Source organism: Toxotes jaculatrix, chromosome 21, assembly GCF_017976425.1.
Source record: "Toxotes jaculatrix isolate fToxJac2 chromosome 21, fToxJac2.pri, whole genome shotgun sequence".
Lineage (NCBI taxonomy): Eukaryota > Metazoa > Chordata > Actinopteri > Toxotidae > Toxotes > Toxotes jaculatrix.
Window position 1 is genome coordinate 9,997,089 of NC_054414.1, and position 25,252 is coordinate 10,022,340.

At 41.2% G+C, this 25,252-nt stretch overlaps 2 protein-coding genes across 2 annotated transcripts; one reads left to right on the forward strand and one right to left on the reverse strand.

Moving 5' to 3' along the window:
• Positions 1 to 510: 510 nt before the first annotated feature.
• On the reverse strand, positions 511 to 5,363 carry LOC121175585 (heparan sulfate glucosamine 3-O-sulfotransferase 2-like). Its single transcript, XM_041029404.1, has 2 exons — positions 4,540 to 5,363; positions 511 to 1,551 (listed from the first exon to the last, which is right to left on the reverse strand). The coding sequence occupies exons 1-2, from the start codon at positions 5,040 to 5,042 to the stop codon at positions 933 to 935; spliced, it is 1,122 nt and encodes a 373-aa protein (XP_040885338.1). The 5' UTR covers positions 5,043 to 5,363; the 3' UTR covers positions 511 to 932.
• A 13,311-nt stretch (positions 5,364 to 18,674) lies between these two features.
• Positions 18,675 to 21,024, forward strand: lrrc4bb (leucine rich repeat containing 4Bb). Its single transcript, XM_041067437.1, has 2 exons — positions 18,675 to 18,917; positions 19,033 to 21,024. Exons 1-2 carry the CDS (start codon positions 18,675 to 18,677, stop codon positions 21,022 to 21,024), a joined length of 2,235 nt encoding a protein of 744 aa, XP_040923371.1.
• Positions 21,025 to 25,252: the final 4,228 nt, after the last annotated feature.

A 25,252-nucleotide genomic window follows, 5' to 3' on the forward strand; every position in this document is an offset into this window, starting at 1 on the left:
TGTGTGTTTTTTTTTTTTTTTTCATAAAAATCAAACCAAAGCAGGGCGTAGGAAGGGATTTAAGAAGTGATTCAGCACACATTTTTGAGAATTGTGTAATTTATCAAGGTCATGAGCTTCAGATGACACAGAACCAACAATTTCATAAATGTATTTGTGCATCTGTTCCGTTTAATGATGTTCGTGGATAAGCATTGTGGGTAAGGCGGTGATTAAATACTTTTGAAACAAAAATATAAACATGGATTTTGCAACTAAAGCACAGAGTACAAAGTGAAGTGCTGCATGTTACAGCAAATACTAACTTATCTGATTCATGCTGTAAAGAATGAAAAAAAAATCTTTCACTCTGTATAGAAACTGATGAGACCGACAGTTAGTAACATTAGGTGGTTCACACTTGTGTTATGGCTTTACATTTTGGATTTACCACCACAGTGCTGCAGCTTAATTCTGCTCTCCCTGAAGACTTCACTGACATTTTCCAAGGTCTTGCTTTCAAACCCTGCCTTGATTAGTGAAGCAGGTTTAAAGGGGAACTAATCCCATTCCCTGGAATTTTCTCTTTTTTTATAAACCAGTCAGCAAATGGGGAATCAAGTCAGCAACATTACAACAGTTACAGGAGCAGAAATCATGTGATCCTGAAGCTGAAATGATGGCTATATCTAGCAACAAACAGGATGCTGATGCTGGCTGGTTACTGATCATTACAAGTGCAAAAGCAATGTCATCTTAGATTTTGCTCTGTTCATTAGTGACACTTCAAAGCATAATGCTGCTTTAGCTGTTTCACACAAATTGTCTGGAGACCGCTGATAGTTAGCTATCCGCCTTAGCCATGACATATCACTGTAGGCAAACCGCTTTTGAAAGAAGATTTGTGGAATACATTAATTTTTCGTCTATCATTTCAAATATGTCTCAAACCTTTACTCCCACTTAAAATCATGACCAACCATTTCATAAAACTTGACATTGAAAGGTCTGTAGAAGTCTCGCAATTGCTCAATAGCATCTCTGTCTATCTGCACATGAGTTCTGCCCTTGGACTTGCCCAGGCAGCGGGGCGAGCCACTGCTCTCCGGTTTCTTAAGGCAAGGGAAGCCCTTGGTGCGGTTGAAATAGAAGTGTTTGTCTGTGACAATGCGCTTTAACCCAAGGAAGTCTTGCACCCGAGCCAACTCCCCTGCTGGGTCCGTGATAAGACGCTCTCCGCTCACAAAGTGGATCTGAGCCAGAGGGAAGTAGCGGAGCCAGTTTTCAAGGTGTAGAGCGTACAGGCCGATCCGAATGGCGTTCCAGGATGTGTCCACAATGCCCAGGCACTGGTTTCTGAAGGCCAGCTCCTGGAAGCTCGGCAGGTCGGGAGTCTTGGATAAGGTCTGTGTGTAATCTGATATCGCACGAGTGACGGGGTCTCGCACCACCACAATGAGTTTGGTATTTCGGGACATGGCAGAGATCCGGTGTGGCGTTTCTTTTGTCACAAAGTAGCTTGGTGTCTTCTCCATTGTGATTTGGCTTTCAAGAGTCCTTGGCATTAAGCCTCTGAATAAAAGATGAAAACACAAAGTAAAAGCCCCAGTAAGATAAAGGTTTCTCATTTACATTGGCATTACTTTAAGTGTTATTTTTGTTATCACATTTTTTTTACTGTTTTGAATTGCTTAAATTACCGCAAAGGCTAAGAGACTCAGACACAGAGGACATGATGTCCTTGCATTCACTCTGTCAAAAGGGAAAAAGTGTGTATTAGATGTGTATTTAGGGCAGGATTACACAAGTGAGTTGCAAAGGCATAAAAAATCTCAGTAAGTGAGAAGCTCCAGTTTGGCTGTGAACCCACTTTCTCGATGTAAATGATAATAGGAGCACTGAACCAAAGTCATAGTAGTCTGTTGTCACTGGAGACTTGTCTTGCCGACAGCTCTCTTGTGCATCAGCCTCTGCATGGTTCAAGAGCAATAAATCACTATGAATGCAAACAGAACACATATAGCAGAGTGACTCTGTTAGGTTACTTCTGGGTCTTCTAAACTAGGCCATTGTGGTCTTTGAAAGAAATGATTTGAACAGGTACGGCTTTACAGAAGAAAAGTTTGTGGTTCAATTGGAAACCATCAAAGACCAAGGACAGACTTTAAAAAGAGCCTGTAAACGGAGCTGAAACTACAAGTTATTTTCATGATTTATTAATCAGTCGATTCTTTGCTCCATTCATCATTTGGTCTAAATCAGAAACATCAGAAAAGCTGTTAAAAATGCCCATTATAATTTCCTATAGTCCTATAGTGATGGTATGAAATGTTTGTACCAGCAGTCCAACACATACAAATATTCAAATTAACATTAAGACATTACATTTGAGAAACTTAAAGAAGAGAATGAATTTGGATATTCTAATTTTAAAATTACTTAAATGTTTAATTGATTATTAAAATTGATGCTGGTTAATTTTTTGGCAACAATTTTAGTCATTAAAATACTACTAGCGGGCAGGAATATTACAGTCTCACCCACACACACACACACACAAATTGCACTGTACTGCAGAATAAAGTTCACTGAAACATCTGGAAAATGAACACTGGAGCATAAAAATGGACACAGCCCATTTAAGAGTATTCAGATTCATTTTTGCTTACATACTTGAAAGGCTTTGTGCACCGTTTCTTTGTTTTCCACAGGATTGCCCGTCCCTGGCCCACCTGGCTCTGCACTGTAGCCTTCAGTGCTGCTCATATTTCTTCTCATCTATTCATACCAGCTGGGTCACAAGCTCATGCATCCATGCAACATCAGGGATCTTTATCCCTTCTCTGTTTTCTTTATTCTTTTGTTTAGATATTGCATCAAACACAACATCCGCACACTCGATGGCACATTGAGAATGAGACGATGGCTGTTCAGAGCAACCATCCGGGCTTCACTGATGAGTGTTTACAAGAGAGTTTCAGTAGAGCAACTGTTTATTTTGAAAGCAATCCTTGTTTTGAAAGTCAGTGAGTTGGCATTTGACCTTTACTCGACAGCTTTGACAGCTGCCAGTCAAATTACGGTAATGGGCGAGGGTTCACATCTCTGAGACATGACTCTGAGATAAAAGGGCTTCAGCCCCTAACGGTCCTGAAGAGTGCCAATTAGCGGAGATACTTTCAGCCTATAATTATTTTATTATACTACAGATACACGTACCTCCTGCAGGGTACATGACAGCCAATCATGAACATGAAATGTATTTGGAAGTCGATCTCTGTGTGAGTGCGTCGTGTCTGCCTGTCTGTTTGTCTGCATATGTGCACAACACTTCATGACTAAACCATAAACATAAACATCTGCTTTAAATCTGTAATTAAGGAGTTTAACTAATGATGTGGATGCTTCGTGTATAGGATATGTAGATAGATACTGGATGATCTGTCCGACAAAGCACTTTGTTAAAGGTGCTTCATTTAGCATTTTAAAATCAATAAATCATTCTATTTAATATTTGTTTTGCGATATTAGTATAACTTCCACAAACAAACAAGACAATAGCTCAGAGGCCTGGCAGCTACAGTGGGCCTGCACGCTGCAGTTTACACTGTTAGCCTCCAGAGGTTGGATTTTATGAGAAATCTGATGAATCGCTCTACAGTACATCTAGAAAAAAAGAAGGCCGCTGCTCCGCTGGTGTAAACAGAGCTCAGGCCCCCAAAGTTTCTTGCAATAAGAACATGAAATGAGTCAAAAGAATGTGGAAAACTCATTGAGCATGTTTACTCACCTCAAAACACAGTGTACTGTACACAGAGAGGCACCCAGGGGAGGGAGGGGGTCAAGGACTGCGCAAGGCCGCATTTTTTTGACAGCAAGAGGCTGATTTTAACATGAAGAGTGGTTTTAATTTTCAGGAGCTCTTACACTAACTGGCAGGAGAGACATAGTCATGTATTTGTCTCTGCTTTCATGTAAATAGTTGTTTTGTTTTTTTTATCATAATTTTAAAATATTATACTGGTTAGATAACATCCCCTAGAAAGACAGGCTTACACAGAGAAGGATTCAGTAACCTGAACCAGTGATAACCTGGACTTCATTTAAACTCCAGTGGAAGAAATTAAACATTTATTCTGGTCAAATATCATAATCTTTTAGATTAAAATAGTCATGTATTGTACTGCAATATGACATTTTTTAATATACTCACCATTCAGTTGCAAACAGATACATGTTAGGAACATGCAGACACTGCTGGCCATTAAATGTCCAAAGACTCCCATGCGTCTTTGAGGGGCCCCCAGCTCAGTGAAAAGGCAAAACTTTATCCAACCTAGGCAAATAATAACTGAAACTACAAACAGATTTTACAAACTGTCCCTATAATTAATTTTAAGTGTCAACAATATAGAAACTTTTACAGTTTTTCAGTCCCTCATTTCTTGCCACAGAACGTGTAATGATGGTATCCTTTGCAGGTTCCACTGTAAAGATTAGATTACCAGAGATTATAGGAACGGAAGGACACGCACCTGTGCAGGTGAGATGTGTGCTTACCTGTACCACTCCAGGCCTCTATCATAGTTCCTGTCGAAGAAGTGTGTCTCGGTGCCAGCCGCTCGCACATCAGGGTGGATTCTTATGAACTCCAGAACAGCTCTCGTCCCTCCTTTTTTCACACCAACTATAATGGCGTTCGGTAACTTTTTATTCCCAAACTTTAAATTACTCATCGGAGGACTGGGCGTGTCGTTCCTGACGACGTGGAGAGTCGACGAGGGTCTTGGGTCCGTTTTCAGCCGAGATGCCTCAACACTGCTCGGTCTCGCATCCAACGGCAAAACGCAGGAGATGGATTTCTGAAGGCGCCTTTTGGCTCCGTCTGCCTGGCCGCCTTGACAGCTCGGCGTCGGATCACCTGCCGTTTGCATGGTGGTATCGGCATTGAACAGTGCACAGTAGCACAAATATGACAGGAAAAGGGATAATAAGCAAATAGATGTTCTTGTGAGCCTGTGTGAGAAGGGGAGAAGTCGACTGAAGAGGAGCACGCATGCCATCGCTCCATGGATATGAACAGTGCATGGTTTTCTAATGGATTTTTTGCGATCCGTCCCTTTTTCTGGTTGTTTTAGTGGCTGGACTACCCCCTGACTCCAAAGAGCAAAAGAAAAAAAAAATCAGAAAACTTCAGTCAGTCACTTGATCACGGAGAATTTTAACACAATCCATCTATGTGCCATGTCTTCTGCTCGTTAAACGGAAAGGCTGCGCACTGAGTTTGGCAACGACACCCTCCTTTAAAACTCCTGGACGTCTCCGCGGCCATCACGCACGAGTGAGAGGCAGAGAGGTAGGGGGGCGGAGGGGGGGCTGCGCGCTCTCTGGCAACTCGAGCGGACTGTCAGCTCCAAACCGGCTGAGCGACGGCAAAGGATTTCAACACGGTGACGTCAAGGCATGAGAAAAAAAAAGTGTCCAGCTCTGTCCTCTCACTCATCTGACTTTACTCACTTAACATTATGTGTTTCCTTTTTTTCCTTTTCCTAATTTTGGCCACACCATGGAGGCTTGTTCTTTTTTTTTTTTTGCCAGCTGAATGCAGCCAGATGAGACTCAGTACAGAATCTGAATATGTTTACATATGGCTGGTGCAGGTGTGGAGGATGAAGCAAAGCCTATGATTAACATAGAGTGAAATAGTGGTGACAATTAATCTAAAGATGTATTCAGACGTGTGTCATATCAGACATATTTACACCAGCAGAGCATGCCAGATCAGAACTTCAGGGTGAAACGCATCCATAAACATCCATAATTTAATACATCCATAACCCTCACCAGCAGCTTTGTTATGGTCTTCTGTCATCTTCCTTTATTAGTGATTTTGTCAGTACTTGGCCATTTTCCATTTTGAAAACCACAGTATGGCCAGCCACTACACTGTAAGGCTGGAGCATTTAGAGGCCCAGGAGTTCAGAGGCTCTGGAGTTGCAGTTGCCCACTTTGCTCGGTTGGTAATCCAGCCCTGAGAGTGTGTCTTCTTTTGCAGCCTCAAACCAGTAATCTTGCCTTTGGCATTCATCTCTTCTCAGCAGAGGAAGTGCTGTGGTGTTGGTGTGAGCAGAGAGCGCACGGTGGGTGATCCCTCTTAGTTTCCTGATGACTGATACAAATGCAGACAAGCCCGAGGTGGAAACAGAAGAGGATAAAAACTCCCAGGACTGCAGATACGCACGGGGAGGAGTTGAGGTGTCACGGTGTTGCTCCCGCGGGTGTCTGAGCCCAATCTCAGAGGCCCCTGATTAAAGAATGATTTATAGGGGCTGGTCGGAGAGGCCCGCTCAGCAATTCGTCTACTGAATGAGATTTTTCCTCAGGAAGAGGGCGGGTAAATCAAACCTTGGGGCGAAAAGCCTGCAAAGCTCTGCGATAGGGCGCTGTGATTAAATGTTATAATCGTCCTCTGCTGAGTGTGCGGCTTGTTTTTGCAGCGCCACTATCAAGGATACTGATAGGCCTTCCTAAAATCAGTTTACCCTTAGTTTAATTTGGAGAACATATGTCTTGGTTTTGTTTATTACAGAGGTAACACAGGTTAGACTGACATGACAGAGGAGCAGTGTGGAACAATTTAATTGCTGCCATTTTTTTTTTTTACACTTTGCCATTTTATACAGAAGAAAAGATTATGTCAGTAGATGCTTGAGGAGAAAATTTAAAAAGTAGGCAATTGATACAAGAACAGTTTTTTTCTCGCATGATGATCTAACTTTTAAGGGAAACAAAAACAAAACAAGATAAATAATGTGTCTGGCAATGAGCAGTGTGTTTTTCTTTATATTGCTGCTTGTCTTTTGGCCCCAGTTTGCCCACTGACCACTACATCAGCAGCACTGCTCATTTGTCAGAGGTAAGCGATGCCCTGGGGGGGAAATGTCAGCCTGTCTTGACTCTGATCCGACACTGGGTGCAGACACAGATGATCCAGACAACTTTACATTACAAATGGATGAGGATCACTCTCACAGATTCATTTCACACCCCTTTGTAAAAACAGTACACACACTGAACTGTTTCATCTGGTGACAAACACGCAGTCGCAGCGTTGCTTCACTCAGCGTGTCAGTCAGAATGTCAGTTGACACAGTGTTAGGATATAAATACAGTATGAGCAGTATGAGCAGATGTGCTGCAGCAGGAAGAAACTGTGGACCTGTACATTTAGTATCTGCTGCACTGTGAAAAGAGGACTGACTCTAGAGATCCAAGAGCTGCTGTACATGGACACCAGTTGTAACTATTTTCTCAAAAATTTCAAAAACCTGTAGTAGGACACCTTGTACACTGGAGTTTTAAAAATGTAGTTTGTGATTTTTGTGCAGGCCACTAAAATGAATAAAAAAAGACACCTAATAAATCTGACATATCATACATCTTTACTTTCTGGTTTGTAAATGGGTTTGAAAATCACACTGACGTCTTCCTGCAACCATGAAGGCCCAGGAACAGCAACTCCATCCTGTGAGTGTCCAACAGTATTACAATACTGACCTCTGCTGGTCATGTTCCGGCAGTGCACCCACTGTGTCTGCGTCATTACTGTTGTATTCAAGTGAAAGTGAAAGCTTTCACTTGAAGAGAATTCTGCAGGCTGGTGCTAGACGGAACAACTGGGCCATAAAACTACTCAAACAGTAAGTTGACTCTAAAGAGTAAACACCATGTCTCCGGTAAACCGTTAATTATAATGCTGATCGCTGCAAGGCAACAACTGACGTATTGATCAACTGTTTTCAAACCGTTAAAGGCTCATACAGCTGTTCCCAAACATGTTATGGGTTTTTGCTGAAGGTGAAGACAACGAAAAGGAAAGTCAAAGCTCGGTTAAAACTTACATTCTTGATTCTTATTTTTCTTTTTCAGGTAAAAATGGTAAAGATTTACTCATATAAAGCCGGAAATACTTTGGATTCTCATGAGAAGTTTCTTCAAAAACTCACCAAAAGAGGTGCAAAGGAAGTGAATGATCCTGAGAAGAGTGAAGCGATTATTGTCTTCTGTCCCATTGTCAGTCGTTTTGAGACTGACATCAACTCAGCGTTAGATGCAGACTTTATCCAAAATCGAGGTAAACATGCAGAAACCCAAATCCGAGAGGAAATTATGTCTTGTCTTTTAGCTGAAAACTGTGATCTGTGTTTTCTGTCTGTACATTTAGGAAGTAGGAAACTGATCCTGGTGGCGATGCATCACACTTTTGACCCTGACTACACTATACCAAGAAAGGAAGAGCTGGCCCGCACAGTCAGCCTTTTGGTGAACTGTTTATTTTTTGAAAAACAGGGACTTCTGACTTGTGGTCGCAATAAAGAGGCATACAAGATGGTCCGTAAAGAGGTAACCACACAGCTATGCATATTTTTTTAAATGGTGTAGCATTATATTGGCATATTGGCAAACTGTGCCTGTAGTTTCAAGGATAAAATGAAGAGTATTTTATAGTCTTGTTGATGGAAGATAAGAACTGGAGGCAGTGATGCGTGCATGTGCTCAAGTGGAGTTTCCATCAAAAGCTGGTCAGTGAGGACGAACTGGGAATGCCCTAGGTTTCAACACAGAATTATTATCATCATGTTAATAATGATAATTCTGCATCTGAAAACAAAAAATGTCATTTGATCATGTTAAAAAGAATGGCATGAGAATGTGCTCATTTGCACCAAAAAAAAGAAGAGCAATGGAATAATATAACAACAAAACATGGTACATTTATTGATTTCATGTTTTCCTGACCTTTCTGCTTTGAAATGACCCCCTATATATATTTACTGTCCTTGTATGTATAATAGATTGTATGTATAATAGATTTATTACAGACACCTTTTCTTTTTTTTTTCTTTTTTGCAGCTTAAATTAAAGAAAATAGGTGTTCCAGGTATTAAAAACAAGTTGAAGAAGAAGTGAAAAATCGAGATGGATTCCTCAGATGCTTTCTGTTAGACTGAAGAGAACAAAGACAACACCAGTGATTTTCACAGAAGCCTTGTCTGACCGCTGTTTAACTGCACATTTTAACTGATGCATGTACATGATGCAATCGCTTATTATGCATCTTCTTCCATTTTTATGATGGTTGATCAACCATCCTTGCTTTGTTGTTACAGTATATAACAATACAGTGCTCATAAAATTTCAAATTAACATATAAGATTATCAGAGCTAAGAATGACAGTAAATAAACAGACTTACTCTGGTCTCTGATCTGGGCTCATTTCCTTTCTTTCAAGAGAAAAGTGTTAATGAGATGAGAGTTAGTAGCTCTGGGAGGCTAGACTTAGCTAACATGTCCACAATGAGTATGTTAACACGCTGATGTTTGTTCATGCTCATTAAATGGTTTGTTGTAAACGACTGAGTTACTGGTTCCAGTTATTTTTTTTATTAATGACAATCCAATCACTGCGAAGTCTCTCAAATGCAAAGGTGGGGTGGCTGCAAGAAAAAAAATGAGGCTTCTCATGCTGGCCATCTCCAAGGTTTGTATTAAAATGGGTAGACCTGTGGTTGTAAAAGAACCTCATGGTGGCGCTAGTTGGCAAGTCAGGGGGTCACTAAAGTCCAAACCATGAGTATCTGTGCAAAATCTTGTGTCAGTCCATGTATTTGTCTGGACCAAGTGCTGGACAGACAGACCCACATTACCCCTGCAGCCACATTGCTAGCATGGCTAAAACTTCTTCTTTAATTGACCTCCTTGGAGCAGTACAAAGAGACAATCCATCAAGTCCTCCATGCCCTTAATGTACTGGATATTCGACAGTGTATGCCAGCAGCGGGTGATGGCAGCCTTGGCTGTAAAACAAGTTATGCAGGGTAATATGTATATTCCCTCAGCTCTTACATTTGATTGAGGGTACTTTAATGATGAAGTTATGTGCTTGAATGAGAATGCTGTGCTGAAGTGTGCAAATTCTGCTGAAGCATCAGCGTGGCACAGCGCTGGACACTGATTCCCCCGCGATACCTTGTAAAACGTATGCTGATCTACATGATGGTCTGACTCTTTGTGTTGCTGACTGTGTTGATTTATGTGAGCCTGGAATAATAATCACCTTGTAGAAGTAGAAGCTCTGTATTCTTTCATGCACTGACCCATACTTTTTCACAACATTTCTTGGCCATTTTCATTTGGTGTTATGTTGCATCTTCAGCATCTTACAACTACAACGCTAAGATGTCCTGACATATGTCGTGAGATCAGGATGCCATGTATGCTCTGGGCTTTTATGAGCCAGGGTCACTGGAAAACACTTTCTGTAACATCAAGCCTTTGAGTGTATGGAGTTACTAGTCAGTTATCTTCATACTCTGCTGTAAATTCATGATCTTCTTCCTGTGGAACATTTTGTTGAGTAGAGTACGACTAAAAGAATGTCAAAAGGTGGCTTCACTTCGCTATTCATCACTTTTTAATACAAACTCTTGCCTTGTAGCATTCACATAGTTTGGAGCTTTTCTTTTTAAAGTTTGAGGACCGTGATATAAAAATATCTGATGGTTGTTTAAGCTAAAAACAAGTTGCATTTAACACAAAAAACAAAATGAATCATGATTTAAATGTAAAGGTGAGCGTTTACTTCTGATTGCACTTCACTCCTTTGCTCACAAGATGGCAGTTGAGGATGACATTTTCTGTGCATTAAGACAGAGGCTGCCTTTAGACCTACACCAACAGAAGATACTGACAAACTTGATGGTGCAGACACAGTCTTGGCTGTCAAAGTGCAAATGGATGCAAATGAACACATAGCATTTATCACTGGTATCATTATGTATACAGCAAAACTAGGTCTAATACATGGTACAAACTATGTTTATGGACTTAACTTTCAGCCACAGGCTGCAAATATTTGGAACTGAAAATCCTATTAGTTTCGGTCTTGATGCTGCGATTTCACAGCTTCATTTAAAATCCTAATTTGTAAAATAATAGCTCAAGAACAAACGATCCAGCTTTTTGAAGCAGAAATCAGTGCCAGTATAATTCTTATCATAGGAAATTCTTGAACGCACCCCAACTGAAACACTAGAATACATCCTATCCGCATCGGTGCACATACTGCAGGCCCACATCTGCATATGAACATGGACACACGCCAACACACAAACAAACAGGCACACACATGCATGCCCTCGCACTCGTACGCACAAACACACTGTGTACAAACCAAAAGTGAGTTCTCACAGACAGGAAATGATGTCAGTTCTTGTCTCCAAGGAGATGGAGGCAGTTGCTAAGATACTGTGACACTAGGATTTTTCTCTCTATTTTCTCTCCCTCTCTGTCTCTCTAACATGCACACACATACACACACAGGGATGTCACCATGAATAACTCGAAACTCTCTCTTGTATCTCTCTTATTCTCTTGCACAGATGGCAATGAGCATCAATCCAACTTTTTTCAGTTGTTCCTAAAAATAACCACCAAAAATATCACTTTGTTCACAATCCCAGTTGGAGACTTGGGGCCACTGAACAGATCACTAATGCTCTTCATCCGACTCTAACATCAGCGCTATTGCTAAAAAAAAATTATTCACATTCTTAATCTTTGTTTTGAACTGTGTGCAGTTACCCAGTTCCAGAGTGGAGAGGCCTGTAGCTAGTATCCCAAAATGATAGAAGTGATGGATGTGTATCAGCACCCCTCCAAAGCTTCTTCAGAGTGTGAGCTGCACCTCTCTACTGCTATCAGCATGCCACATATGTCTTGGCACTAGCATGTTGCTGCCAAATCCTCATCGCCCTCCCCTTCTCCTCCCCTGTGGCTCCTAACACAGCATTAAGAGTTTATGGGGTTTGGGTTGTATTGGAAATGCCATGCACTCGTTCTCTGGATAGTGGGATTAGCTCTCTCCACCGTATTTCTACTCCAAGAGCCTTCCTGTACTGATGACACAAGCAATACAGCGATGAGTGTTTGTTCATTTACTGTGCACAAATGCATGTCCCTCTCCCTCCCTCCACTCCATCGCTCCCACACACACACATGCTCAAGGGTGCCTGCACACACACACACGCACACACACAAGCTTACCATACATAAGGGGAATATCAGATTCAATGTGCAATGACACAGTGAGGACATAGAGGGGAGAGATGGGGAAGGAAGAGGAGCAGAGGCACAGGGTGGGTTTGGCGTGGAATCATTTTAAATGGCGCGGGGGTTGGAAGGCAAAAAGATGTACAGAGAGAGGAGACGAGAGTGGCAGAAAAGCAAGGAAAGGCAGCCAGGGTCGAGCTAGAGGCTGGATGTGAGCTAAGATTTCAGCTTGAGTGAGAGGGAATGAGGGAAAAGGGAGAAAGAGGGAAAGGAGGAATATCCTCTGCACCACTGTGTGACTGGAAATTTAATAGAGGGAGAGAGAGAGGGAGAAAGAGAGGGAAGGAGAGAGAGGTAGATGGGTGGGAGAGAGAGAGAGGCAGAGGAGGGGGAGGGGAGAGGAAGAGAGAGGCAAAAGGCACAGAGACCTCATTGCTGTGCGGCTTTCAGCAAAAGCTAGTGGTCGTGAACAATGCTCACTACGGCATTCACGGAGAGGGGAGGGGAGGAGCAAGGGAGAGGGTGAGGAAGGGAAGGAAGGAGAGAGATGGAGAGGACGAGAGAGTATATATCTTGGGGGTCTTTCTGAAGCATAACTGACCTTCTCTGTCCTTTGACCTTTAGTGTGAGCTGAGACAGAGCAAAGATGTACTGAGATTTATTTTTACCCACACACTAGTCTTGGTGGTGGATACAAGGCTACAAGGGGTGATTCTCTTCTTCTGCACAAACTTTGAACCAAAATAAAAATGCTACCCGCCTTTTGAAGGAAATAAAGATGAAACGGAGGAGCTGAAGCACTTAACATGTCCGGACACACACGACAAAGATTGATATGGACAGGCCACATACAGAGAAAGACTGGCATCTCTTTACTGACTAAAGCTTTCTTTATTGGCTAATAACCTGCTGATGTTCTTTTCAATTATCTAATTAAAAACATGCAGAAGCCTACTAAACTCTGGAACCTGCACACAAAAAATACTTCACATGCACATCAGCAGGGTTCAGAAGGATTCAAAAGTTGGGGTTTTATAATGTGCAAACCTCACACGGTTGCAGAGTGTTAGCTGTATGCATGCTGACAGCATAGTTATGGTGGTGGCTTCCTTATGTACAGCTTTAATTTCACCACTGAGAACTGCTTTGGGAAAAAAATAAATACTTATTTGCAAAGTCTGCAGAAAACAGACCTCATTAGTTTCCTAGATTTAATCTTAGCTGGTCATTACTAAAATGCATGTGCTAGCACTGAGCATTCATTATGAATATGGACATTAGTAGGCCTTCAAAATTCTTTAAGGCTCAATGGACCGGAAATGTTTCTTACTGCAGATGTTTGGTGGCTTGTGGTTGAACAGGTGTCCATTGCATGGTGATACACACTGACCATAATGCTTAAAATCTCACTTTATTAGGAGCAACACAGTGACTCAATTAATTCTGCCTATCATAGAGTGCTGCTGAGTCATATTGATAAATATGTGACTACACACTCATTATGTCTAAAGCTTATGTTGCGCTGGTGATACGGAGAAAAAGAATAACCTGCGGACTTAAAACACAGATATCTTTTATTTTGATAACAGCCTGCTCTGGATGTAGAGGTTAGTCCATTAAACATCTAAAGAACGCAGGTACATCCATGAGTCCTTGGTCCTCCATCTAGTCTTCTAATACTAACTTAGTGGGATTCAGACTGAAACATACGGAATGTGCGTAAAGAGTCGCTTATGCTGGACGCAAAATGCTCTGCCCAGCGGGCGCCGTCGCGTTTGCTGCCTGCGTTCCTCCCCAATGATGATAAGGCGCATGGATGCACTCGTCCCAGACCTCGTTCCTAAATGTGATAATACTAACAACATTTTCTCCAACGACCCTTAATCTGATCTGTTTTTTTTAATCCCTCCCGTGTGTGTATGTGTGTGTGTGGATTCTGTTCATCTTTAACCTGCCATCACTGTAGCCCCCCGCGTTGCGTTGGCGCTGCGGATCTAGCCCACAAGAACAAGAGCCAGCTCACAGCCGTGGAAACAAGCGAATCAATTTAGGGAAGAGAAAAGGAGAGATAGATAGCGAGGTTGGAAAACTGACGATCGGGAGAAGGGACGAGAGGAGAGAAAACATCGACCTCACGCCGCAGCCGCCGAAACATTAAGGTACGTGTACATTGGATGTACAGGTAGAAGGGACTGAAATGGCCGGCGTAATTATTGCATTTGTTACCGAATGTGCATGGATGCTGAAATCAGTCACTAGATGATAGAGATTGAATAACGAAATGTGCAAATGTTGCACGGATACATAAGAATTTAAGTAAATAATTAATATGAGCAAAGGATTGTGTGTTGTCAGTGGAATAAAGCTGTGACACTCATTGCAAATGTATTGAAATAACATGGTTCCTTATGTATAGTCTGTGTATTTCACATGTTCACACATATTATTTTACGAGAAACAAAAAAAATTACTGAGCCTATGGATTATTCTTGGGTGCAGTCATGTTGTCATTACCCTGAAGAGAGAATGGATGCAAGCCATTTTGTAATGCAGCATGTGCAGAATTAGGCCTATTCAGAATTTCAATTGCGTTCCCGAGAAGGTGCGCCGTAGTGAGCGCAGCTGCATAGATGAATAAGGCCATTCTGTTGAATTGTAGGAGATATTATGCTAGAGGCTATATGATGAGGAGAGATTGCAGATTAGAGGTTGCGACTGCAGGAGAAAATGGACCGGTTATGTCTTTTTTTATTTATTTTTTTCCTGAGTTGACATCAATGAAATGAGAAAATATACTTGTCACCGGCTGAAAGTGGAGAAAAATATTTGGCATCAACCTACAATTTTCTCTCTCTAAAAGCAGCGCTTGTTACTATATGGCTACTGGTGAAATGCGTCCCATCCTACCCTGATTCCCACGTCCTGAATCAATCTAGTGTTGTCATAGTTACAGTAGATGATGTTGGCCCTGCTGCACCTGTGTCGCTTTGTGTTCATCTAGACCATCTGTAAATACATGAGGTCTAATTGGGCCTTGTGTAGGCATACAGGAAACATCCCACAGCCTCGATGTTTAATGAAAACAACAAGACGCTTTTTTGTTTGCCTCTTCATAAACCTTAATGACTCTGTTGTGGAGAGCAAGGCATTGATACAATCAGGCGCTTACGATGATGTGATTGGTTTGTAGCAATTGGTCAGCAGCTTGCAGCTAATTTGTCTTTTCACGACTGAGCGCTCTCTCAGGCCTGATCGAATAATCAATATCTACATGGTTGCAATCTGCTCTTGACATAAAAAAACGGCTAAGATCAAGAAAGAGAAATACCTCTGAGTGAAATTGGTTAGAAGAAAAAAAAAAAATACAATTCAGCCGATGTCTCAACCGTGTCATAAACCCAAAGAAAACACATTTTGCACAAGGATGAGGATGAAGGCCACTGGCGACAGAGTTGGCCCTGCAGATGAGTCAAGGTGTAATATTCTAAAAATAAAGGCCATCGTTGGTGTATGCTGTTGTTCTTGTGCTCTCATGTGGTGGAGAACTTGAAGATGGGAGGTCAAGGCAACAGGCGTCCTGCTTGCAGATTCAAGGTCTTTCCCCATAATACAGTTTTACTCCGTGTGGTGTTTTACACAGATTGTTTAACCGTCTCACCCCAGTGACTTTTGCTACTTAATGCAAAGGAGATGCTCTGGCCCTTTAATTTTATGAAATAAAATGAAGCAATGATGGAAACAGATTAAAGTTCTACACAAAATGCAACAGAGTATTTTTGCAAATTTTTTAGACAAGCCTCAGAATGTGTGTGTGCAGAATACAACTGCACATCTCCTACATTCATAAATGTGGAAAGCAAATGTCACCTTTACCTCCGTATTTCTGTAAATTTCCAAAGTGGTTGTTGTAGCTGGAGGAATTATGGCACAGGATTATTGAAATCACATTTAACTACTAATATTTTCCAGACATCCATAAGAAAAAATGAAAAGAATAAAGGGAAAGCACCAACCTAACATAATGGTCAATAAAGCACCAGTGTATGAAACACACTGAATCAAAAACAAATTCTGTTTGGAGAGCACTGGCATGATCAATTCTTTGACCGGCTGAATATAAATTAATGTTGTGTTTTGATGCTTCTGTGAATCATATTCTGACGAGCTAATCATTCTAACTATCAAACCGCCATTCTGGATCAGACACAATTCTGACGCCTGGGAGAGACACTGAAGCATTTTATTTTTTCAGCTCAGTCAAATTATTGAGATGCATAGTTACCTGCTGGATGGGGATGAGAAGGAGACTCTTCAAGGAAGGACAGCAGTGTAAAGAACACCATAATGAGGAGTGCTGCAAAGGGGCTGCATACAGTAACATGTAGGCTTAGAATTTGTTTTCATAAATCTACATTTATTCTCTAAGCTGAGATGGATAATGTGTTGTTATTTCTCTGTGGCAGTTGCACTTAGGACGGTTGTGGATTTGGATGTGTGTATGCATGTGTCAGAATGAGAGAGAGAGAGAGAGAGAGAGAGAGAGAGAGAGAGAGAGAATCTGTGGGATGTGCAGAGCATCTGAAAAAATCTATTTTTAGCATACACTCCCTTATGAGCTTTCTTAATAGCTGCTTTAAGAGTTCTCAGAGCTATGTTTTTAATAAAGACTGATGTTGACCTAATCCTCAGACCTTGTAGATATTAAGATTCATGGCAGATTTGTTCCCTCTGTTGTGATATTGAAGGCCAAGGTTCAGCTGTGAGCTTTGTCATGTTTCTCTGTTACTTGTGTCAATATATTTTGATATATATTGTAAACATTCATCGTCTGTTGCTCTAGGTGAATATCTACAGAGTAAAGACTATTGATTATATATATCTGGTAGTAATGGAATACATCTTAAGCTTTAAGTCAAATATATGTTGATTCGGCCCAAAAAGGTATTGCAGATCAGTTTTGAGCAGGAAATGTTCATCAAGCTCAGCTAAACACAGTAATGTGGAATAGGGCACTGGACAGTAAAAACACAAGATGGTGAGTGAGCAGGTTGCCACAGCAACCGTGTTTCTAGGTGGAGATGCTAAGGACTGCCATGGAGGCTTTTAAAAAATAACCTGTTTATTAGAGAGTAAAATACTTGGAAAATGTATCCTAGAGTTATTTAAAACAGAATATCAACAATGCTGACACAGTGGTCATATAACATGACAGGTTACAGAGATCCTCTTGTTTGTTTTCAATAGACGACACAGGCTTGTGACTGCTAGAGTCATAGTGTCGAGCTCGAGAGAACAATGAACACTTTCTCTTAGTTTGGTCGAATCATTATGAGGGAACAAGCCCAAGCATTTCTAAATTTAGTGAGTCTGCTGATGCTTGCAGCCATTTCTGTTTCAAGAAGTGTGTGACACTCTCTGAAACCAATGACACACACTATGCACATTTATGCATTACAAAAGCCATAAAAGTGTTTTGCAACGCCGTCTTCACTTTGTTCACAATCTAGGTGTCGTTTTCATGTTTGGCTCATCAGCTTTAATGGTTGGGAGTCTTGTCTGATTGTGTGTTACTTAATGTACACAGCATGTGCATTGCAGTAAAATTTCAGGAGTCAATAATCATTCCTTCATATCTTAATTGCTAAATTACTGCATGCAGACAATCATTTGTTATCTCATTTGTAATGCTGTGCTGCTGCCTCAAGATGGATTGCATGAATCTCTGCATTAACCTTAGGTCTGCGTGAGTCTCACCGGCACTTGTAATTGCATTCAACAACTCTACATTCTTTTAAATGTGAGATTTTACCTCTGTCGGTATGTATGTGACTAGACGGATACCAGTATCATAAAGTGGATGATGAGACTGTCATCCTAATGGGAATACTGCAGCACTTGTGACCCAGCTTGAGATTTTAGAATTTTGTGGCCATTTCAGACCGTGACCCAGATGTTAAGTTCAACCTATGAAGAAAATGGCAGCTGACTCACCAGTTAGACTACAGGCCACAATTTGAGAGCCACCTCTTTAGAAAAGAAAGCCTGACCCAGCTTGTCATGCGCTCTGGCGACAGGACATTGTAATATTTTGAGATATAAATTCAGTCCTGGGAATACTTGCATGTATGTGGTAGGCTAATATCTTAAAGCTACTCCACTGTGCACTTGCTTGACCTCCTTCCTCTCTCTGCTTTTCTCTCTTCCCCCTACAGTGAGAAGTAACAGCCTCCACAGAGACAACACTTTCAAGAGCAAACCCTCCCCCCAAATTTTGATTTATAAGCTGATGATTGTCATGGGAACAAAAAAAAATCAGGGTTCCCTAAAATGACATGTTGAAAAGAACAAGGTGTTTGATAGTCAAAGAAGCATGAGCAAAGTAAAATAAGAATCTATTAATGATAAATAGAGTCTTTAATATAACATTACACTTTTTCCTCTCAATTTTTAAAGTGACTGCTTGAAGAAGAAAAGAGAGAATAAGAGCATCAAATATGAACATCAAGATAAGCACTTAAATTCCCGTGTTTGGAGGTGACTTATCAACATCACAGCAATAGGGGTGGGTCATGACTCAGTTGCCATGCGTGTTGTCATGGTGACCAGCCCCTGTACCCCTTCCCCCCTCCTCTGGTTGGTCCAGCTTTTGTTGTGGTTTCACAACCATGGACCTCAGCTCACAGAGGCAGCACCCCCCTGCCCCACCCCCTGTACCTGCTCCAATCAGGCGAGCCGTGTCATCTGTACAAGGAAGAGTTTAGATCAAGTCCCAGAGAGTATTTCAGAGAACACAAGATACCTCAATCTACAAGAGAACTCAATTCAGGTAAATATGGCTTCATCTATGAGCAGTCCATACATTAAAACTGAATGAATATATGTTGACAGCAGTAATTCTGATGTTGCTAAAACGTGACTCAATGTTTTTGTTTCTACACTAGGTGATCAAGTCTGACACATTTAAGCACCTGCGGCATTTGGAAATCCTCCAGCTCTCCAAGAACCACATTCGACAGATTGAGGTGGGAGCTTTCAATGGCCTTCCCAACCTCAATACCCTGGAGCTTTTTGACAACCGTCTCACAGTGGTACCATCACAAGCCTTTGAGTACCTCAGCAAGCTAAGGGAACTATGGCTACGAAACAACCCCATCGAGACGCTGCCGGCATTTGCCTTTCACCGTGTTCCCTCTTTGCGCCGTCTCGATCTAGGGGAACTCAGGAAGTTGGATTTCATCTCAGAGGCGGCCTTTGAAGGTTTGGTAAACTTACGCTTCTTGAATCTTGGCATGTGCGGCTTGAAGGACATCCCTAACCTCACCCCACTAGTACGACTAGAAGAGTTGGAGCTGTCAGGGAATCAGCTGGGCATAGTCCGACCTGGATCCTTCCAGGGCCTAGTGTCACTTCGCAAGCTGTGGCTAATGCACTCTAGAGTATCAGTCATTGAACGCAATGCTTTTGATGACCTCAAAAACCTGGAAGAGCTAAACCTTTCCCACAATTCCCTACATTCCCTGCCCCATGACCTCTTCACCCCTTTGCACCAGTTGGAGAGGGTACATCTCAACCACAACCCTTGGGTGTGCAACTGTGATGTTCTGTGGCTCAGCTGGTGGCTGAAGGAAACAGTTCCCAGCAACACCACATGTTGTGCTCGCTGCCATGCGCCTCCAGGTCTAAAGGGCAAGTACATTGGGGAACTAGACCAGAGCCACTTTACCTGCTATGCCCCAGTGATTGTTGAGCCACCCACTGACCTCAATGTCACTGAGGGCATGGCTGCTGAGCTGAAATGTCGTACTGGGACCTCGATGACCTCTGTGAATTGGTTCACTCCAAATGGCACTCTGATGACCCACGGATCGTACCGAGTTAGGATCTCAGTGCTTCATGATGGAACACTGAACTTCACCAATGTGACAGTGCAAGACACTGGGCAGTACACTTGCATGGTAACCAACTCTGCCGGAAACACCACTGCAACCGCCGTACTCAATGTGTCTGCGTCAGACCCCAGCAACAGCTACAGCTACTTCACCACTGTCACTGTGGAAACAGTAGAGACAGTAAGAGGAGAGGAGGAGAACTCAGCAAGACAGTATATTAATGAGACCTTCATAGATATCCCTAATCCTACTGTTCAGAGAGGGGTGTTAGAGGGCAGACCTGGCATCACTATATCGCCTTCTCTCTCCTCTCTTTCCTCACTGTCCCCACGAGCCAACAGAGCAACTGAAAACGCAGTGACTGTGTCCATAATGGATGTAACAAACATTCCAGGCCTGGATGATGTAATGAAAACAACTAAGATCATCATTGGTTGCTTCGTGGCCATTACTTTTATGGCAGCTGTAATGCTGGTGGTCTTCTATAAACTCCGGAAGCAGCACCAGCTACACAAACACCATGGCCCAGCCAGAGCCATTGAAATCGTCAATGTAGAAGACGAGATTGGAGCCGGGGCCGGAAGTGGCATCTCAGGTGGTTCGACAATGAATTCTGGCACAGGCGGAGAAGGGACCCTAAGGATACATCAACCAGAAATAGTCAACCTTCCCAACATTGGCCGTACAGATACTCTCAACCATTACTACAAGACCCATCATTTCAACAACAACGTGATGGGTCTTAGTATTGGCACCGAAGGGATGGGACCGGGTGGCATCCTCAGTAACAAGATCCAGCAAGGCCAGGATATCCCCATCTCCTGTACCTCAGTCCCAATCTCTACATCTAATTTGCTCACCACATCAGGCAATGGCACCAACCCCAATTCTATGTCCCCACCTCTGCCAATGTCTCTCCCCATGCCTACTATGGGCCTACATGGATCGATCAAGGGTTTCATGGGCCAAAACCAGAATCCCCAAATGGAGCCTCTTCTCTTCAAGGGGAGCTCGAAAGAAAACGTTCAAGAGACTCAGATCTAAAAACAAAAGTGAGAGTATAGAGAGAGAGAGCGAGAGAGAGAGCAAGAGTCGGAGACAGAGAGGGGATTGATGTTGGGTTTATGCGCGGAATGATTAGACACTAGAGTGCATTGACATTACACCAGGAGAGAGGATAGACTGACACGGCAATACACAAACACATAGACTTATCCGTGACAGTGTACTGAGCCAAGGATTACCACAATGGGCCACTTGTGTTTGTAGTAACGATCATGGCCATGGAGATCAAGGAATGGACATTGCTACAATGTAAATCTGTGCCAAAGCAAATGTTTTTTGCAGTTTCTACAAGCTGTGTTCTCATAGGGAAAAACTAGCCTTTCAGAGTAATCAGTCCCCAAGTCGTTGTTGGCCAGCAGAGATGAAAGACACGCACAGCACTTACCACACTGAAGATCGGACATATACAGAACAAAATCCAAGAGACATTTTTCTTCCACACAAAACACAAGTCACACTCTCTCTCAAGTGACTCAATAGACTCCCTCAAGGTGAAAATTATGTAGGCATAAATAGATGGACAAAAAGGTACAGTGCAGTACAAACTACTGTGAAAAATCCACAAATTATATAAATATATTTTCATTTAAATATGTATCATTGCAGACTCCGATGCAGAGATATTTTGGGGTGGATGTATAAGCTGGTATAGTTTGTTTCTTTGTGAATAATCAGGGGTGGCGATAGTGGAGGTTGATTATGATACATGTTTTAAGTTTGGCTACTTCTCAGAAACATAAGGGCTCAATTGCAACACTCATTGTGAATCTTTGAATTGGCTTTGTGACATGAAGTCCATTTAGGTTGTAGAACAGTAAATGCAGATCTCTGTTTGACAAACTTTTGTCTATTGCTTCAGTAATAATCATTACAAACTTTTGTGTTCTGAGAGTGTATTATGTATTTTGTAAAAGCCAGCTACTTGGTATTTGAATTGACAATTCTGATACTTAAATGCCAGCATCAAATAATGGTAAAACTATGTTCCACAAACACAGAAAGGTAATTCAATGCAAAGATCTGTATGGGAAAAATAAAGTGTTGACAATGTGTTATTTAAATCAGATCAGTAGCCAGATATTTGCTTTTAGACAGGAATTTGATATGACCTCCTTGCTCATGGTTACCATAATCATGCCATAAAATGCTGTCATAAGGATGATTAGACATCTATCTGCAGCAGAATTCAAGAAGGGATTAGACATCCATCTTAGGATGATTGGAATGAATGGAAATGTACAGTATATTAATAATAATAATGTCTGGTTGTATGACAATTGTAAGATCCACATTTTTACAGTGTAACTTTCATATGTTAAATGCCATTTACGCTTCTTGCGTTTCAACTATGTATTTCTTTATTTTTGTTAGTTTGATATAATGTGTACAGTTGTCTAGCCATGTATCATTACGTGTGAAATAAATCAATCATATATTGGGTTGTGGCGGGTCAATATGGCAACCACACAAGTAAAGAGTGAGACATTACACAGGCCTCGGCGCTAAACCTGGGATTGAGTGTATGGTTTGTGGTTTAGCCATCAGTCATTCTGGTAATGATAGGTGCCATCTGCTCTATTAGCATGTTCAGACAGGCTTTTAGTCACTCTCCTATAGATGCTCTACAGACACTACTGATTTTGCAAAATGAGTGGTTTTGACAGAACTAGATGATCTTATTCTTAATGAAGGCGTTTTTGTCTGAAATTAGCCCTCAATGTGCTTCTCCCATGGGAAGATGATAAAGGTAAAGAAAAAAACATGGAATAAATTACCCTCTTTGAATAACAGACTGTATTTAACAAGTTGGAACCTAAAATGTTTGTTGCAATTGAGCACAAACTGGACATTTTCTCCCAGACAAATGTACCTGAGATAGTATTATCAACAAAATCATATCAACAAGGTGTTTGACTGTAATGCAGCTCTATATGTGATTTTGCTGTTTTTGTGTTATTTTGTATATTTTTTTCTTCCTTCTTTAGTTGCACCCTTCCCTCAGACCTGCATAGACATATGTAGGAGCTGTTGTATGTGAGTGATAATGGTTTTTCTTATCAGCAATGAGCCTACACTTATTGGAAGAAAAGGAAAACTGAAGAATAGTAATAATGATGATGATAAAATGGGTGATGGTATCAGAGAAAGCCCACCCAGATTGTGCTGTCACAGAGGTTAATCCATGAAAGAAACATCTTTCACATCAGTGCACAGCACATTCATCCTGTTTAATGCTAAACATCTAAGTCATCTTTTGAAATATGTCTGTTAATACCTACAATGCCACATGTAAACGGATAACTCAGGTTGTCTTAATTGCAGCCATGTATTTTCTCCCCTTGCTGTTTATTGTTTTTGGTTGTGACTCTCATTTAAAACCATAGTAAATGTAAATGTGTTGCGACCCAATCAGCAGATCTAGTGGGCAAGGTTCAACTGTAGCCCCACAGAGACACAAATAGAATATAAATGAAGGCTAAAGACACAACATATGGCCGTTCCCTTGATGTGCTACATTTGGTGGCTCTGTTGTCAGATTTCAAAGAGCATATTAGATACCTCCTTGTGTGCTGTGTGTGAGGGTACGTTTCTGCATCTTAACCGTGGCACAAATGTTCCTTAACACTACTGTAGCAATGTTTTATCATGATGGCGACTCACCTAATCAGCACAGAAATGTTTCCTTCATATATCTGGACATCCATAACATGCACCATGCCCAGTTATCATCATTATTATTAACATCTGGAGGAACTGCAGAGGGCCTTTGTTGCATCTTAGTATAGTGGCTGCCATTGTACATATACTTGATGCGATTTAAAAAGGAGGCTCATTCTAGGAATGCTAACAAATGTGACACCTTTCAATGATGATCACAAATTTGAGACTGGAATCTGAATATCTGCATATTGTACAACTGTACCTCACTGTATATTATGTTGGCGAATTGATGCAGTCTGGCTACAGATGGAGTACTGGCATATGTGTATACTCTGCACCACCCGTCGCTTACAATGGATGCTTCGGCCCAGATGACATTTCTTGGTTTGTCAGCAAAACTACTTAATGAAATGGATTATCGTATCTGAGACACCAAATTGCAAGACAAGAAAATGGACTGACCTTTTGGTCCTTTAAAGGTAAGCTGTTCTGTTTGATAAAACAATATAGAAAAAAAACTGAAAAAAAAAAACTAAAAAAAAAAAAAAAAACCTGGGTCCTTTTTAAAAGGGAAGAGAGAACAGTGTTCAGCTCTAGAAAGATTTAGATTTCTTTAATACAAAAAAAGGAAAAAAATGTCATTTTGTGTTTTTTCTTTTTCTTTTCCAGTTGTTGGTTGTATCTTAGTATGTGATATTATCGATTTGGGTCTTTATGTATTGTCATTAAATGCCATTTTTTTCCACACATCCATCCAGGTACACCGTGTGGCAGCAAAGTGTATTTCTTCAAATATAGCAAAATCAACATGTGCTGCACTTGCACTCATACAATCATGTGTCATCTGTCATTGTATGACAGAGAGGAAGATTATTTCACTGTTTGCTACTTTCAGTTTTCTGCCCGCTGTAAGGAGTTATTCTGCCATTAGAAACATAAACCACTTTCAGTTTTTGCAGTGATTGCGTCTTTGCAAAAGCTGGTATCAAATGTAGCTCTTCAGGATTTTCACAAATTGATTTTGATTGATTGATTTTCTGACAAACCAGATTTCATGAACTGTAAATACCTGTAATCATGAAAAATTTGATTCACTGACTAATAAACAACAACACAAACACCTAAAAGTGAATTCTAGTGCTAGAGGTGGGCTCAGAATTTTCCAGGAATAAAAAAAGTCTTGATCTCATCTATTAGTCTTTGCTGACTGAAATCCTAATAACAAATTAGTTGACTAATTGATTAAGAGGGGCGGTTGTAGAAGTACAGTCATATTAATCTAACAAATTCAACACAACACTAGTACATCCTGTAATCACCACGGCATGGCAACCACCTCAATAAATCAAATACTCTGTCATGTTACATTAGCATAATTGTGCATTAACCTGCACTGCCATTTTTTATTATTAGCATATGTTGTGAATTTGCAAATGTGACAAACAGGGAAAAGAAAAGGAAAACAAGCCAGTTCCTTTTAGTGAGTAGTTAGACATTTTCTATGCATTCAAGCGTAAAAGCAACTCAGTGGATTTGGGTTATGCTG

Bases quoted from the DNA above. Each gene is read 5' to 3' on its own strand.
- lrrc4bb (XM_041067437.1), top strand. From the start codon at position 18,675: ATGCGTGTTGTCATGGTGACCAGCCCCTGTACCCCTTCCCCCCTCCTC. The intron at 18,918-19,032 runs GTAAATATGGCT...TTTCTACACTAG, and splicing joins TACAAGAGAACTCAATTCAG to GTGATCAAGTCTGACACATT.
- LOC121175585 (XM_041029404.1), bottom strand. From the start codon at position 5,042: ATGGCATGCGTGCTCCTCTTCAGTCGACTTCTCCCCTTCTCACACAGG. The intron at 1,552-4,539 runs GTAAGCACACAT...TCTTTTATTCAG, and splicing joins AGAGGCCTGGAGTGGTACAG to AGGCTTAATGCCAAGGACTC.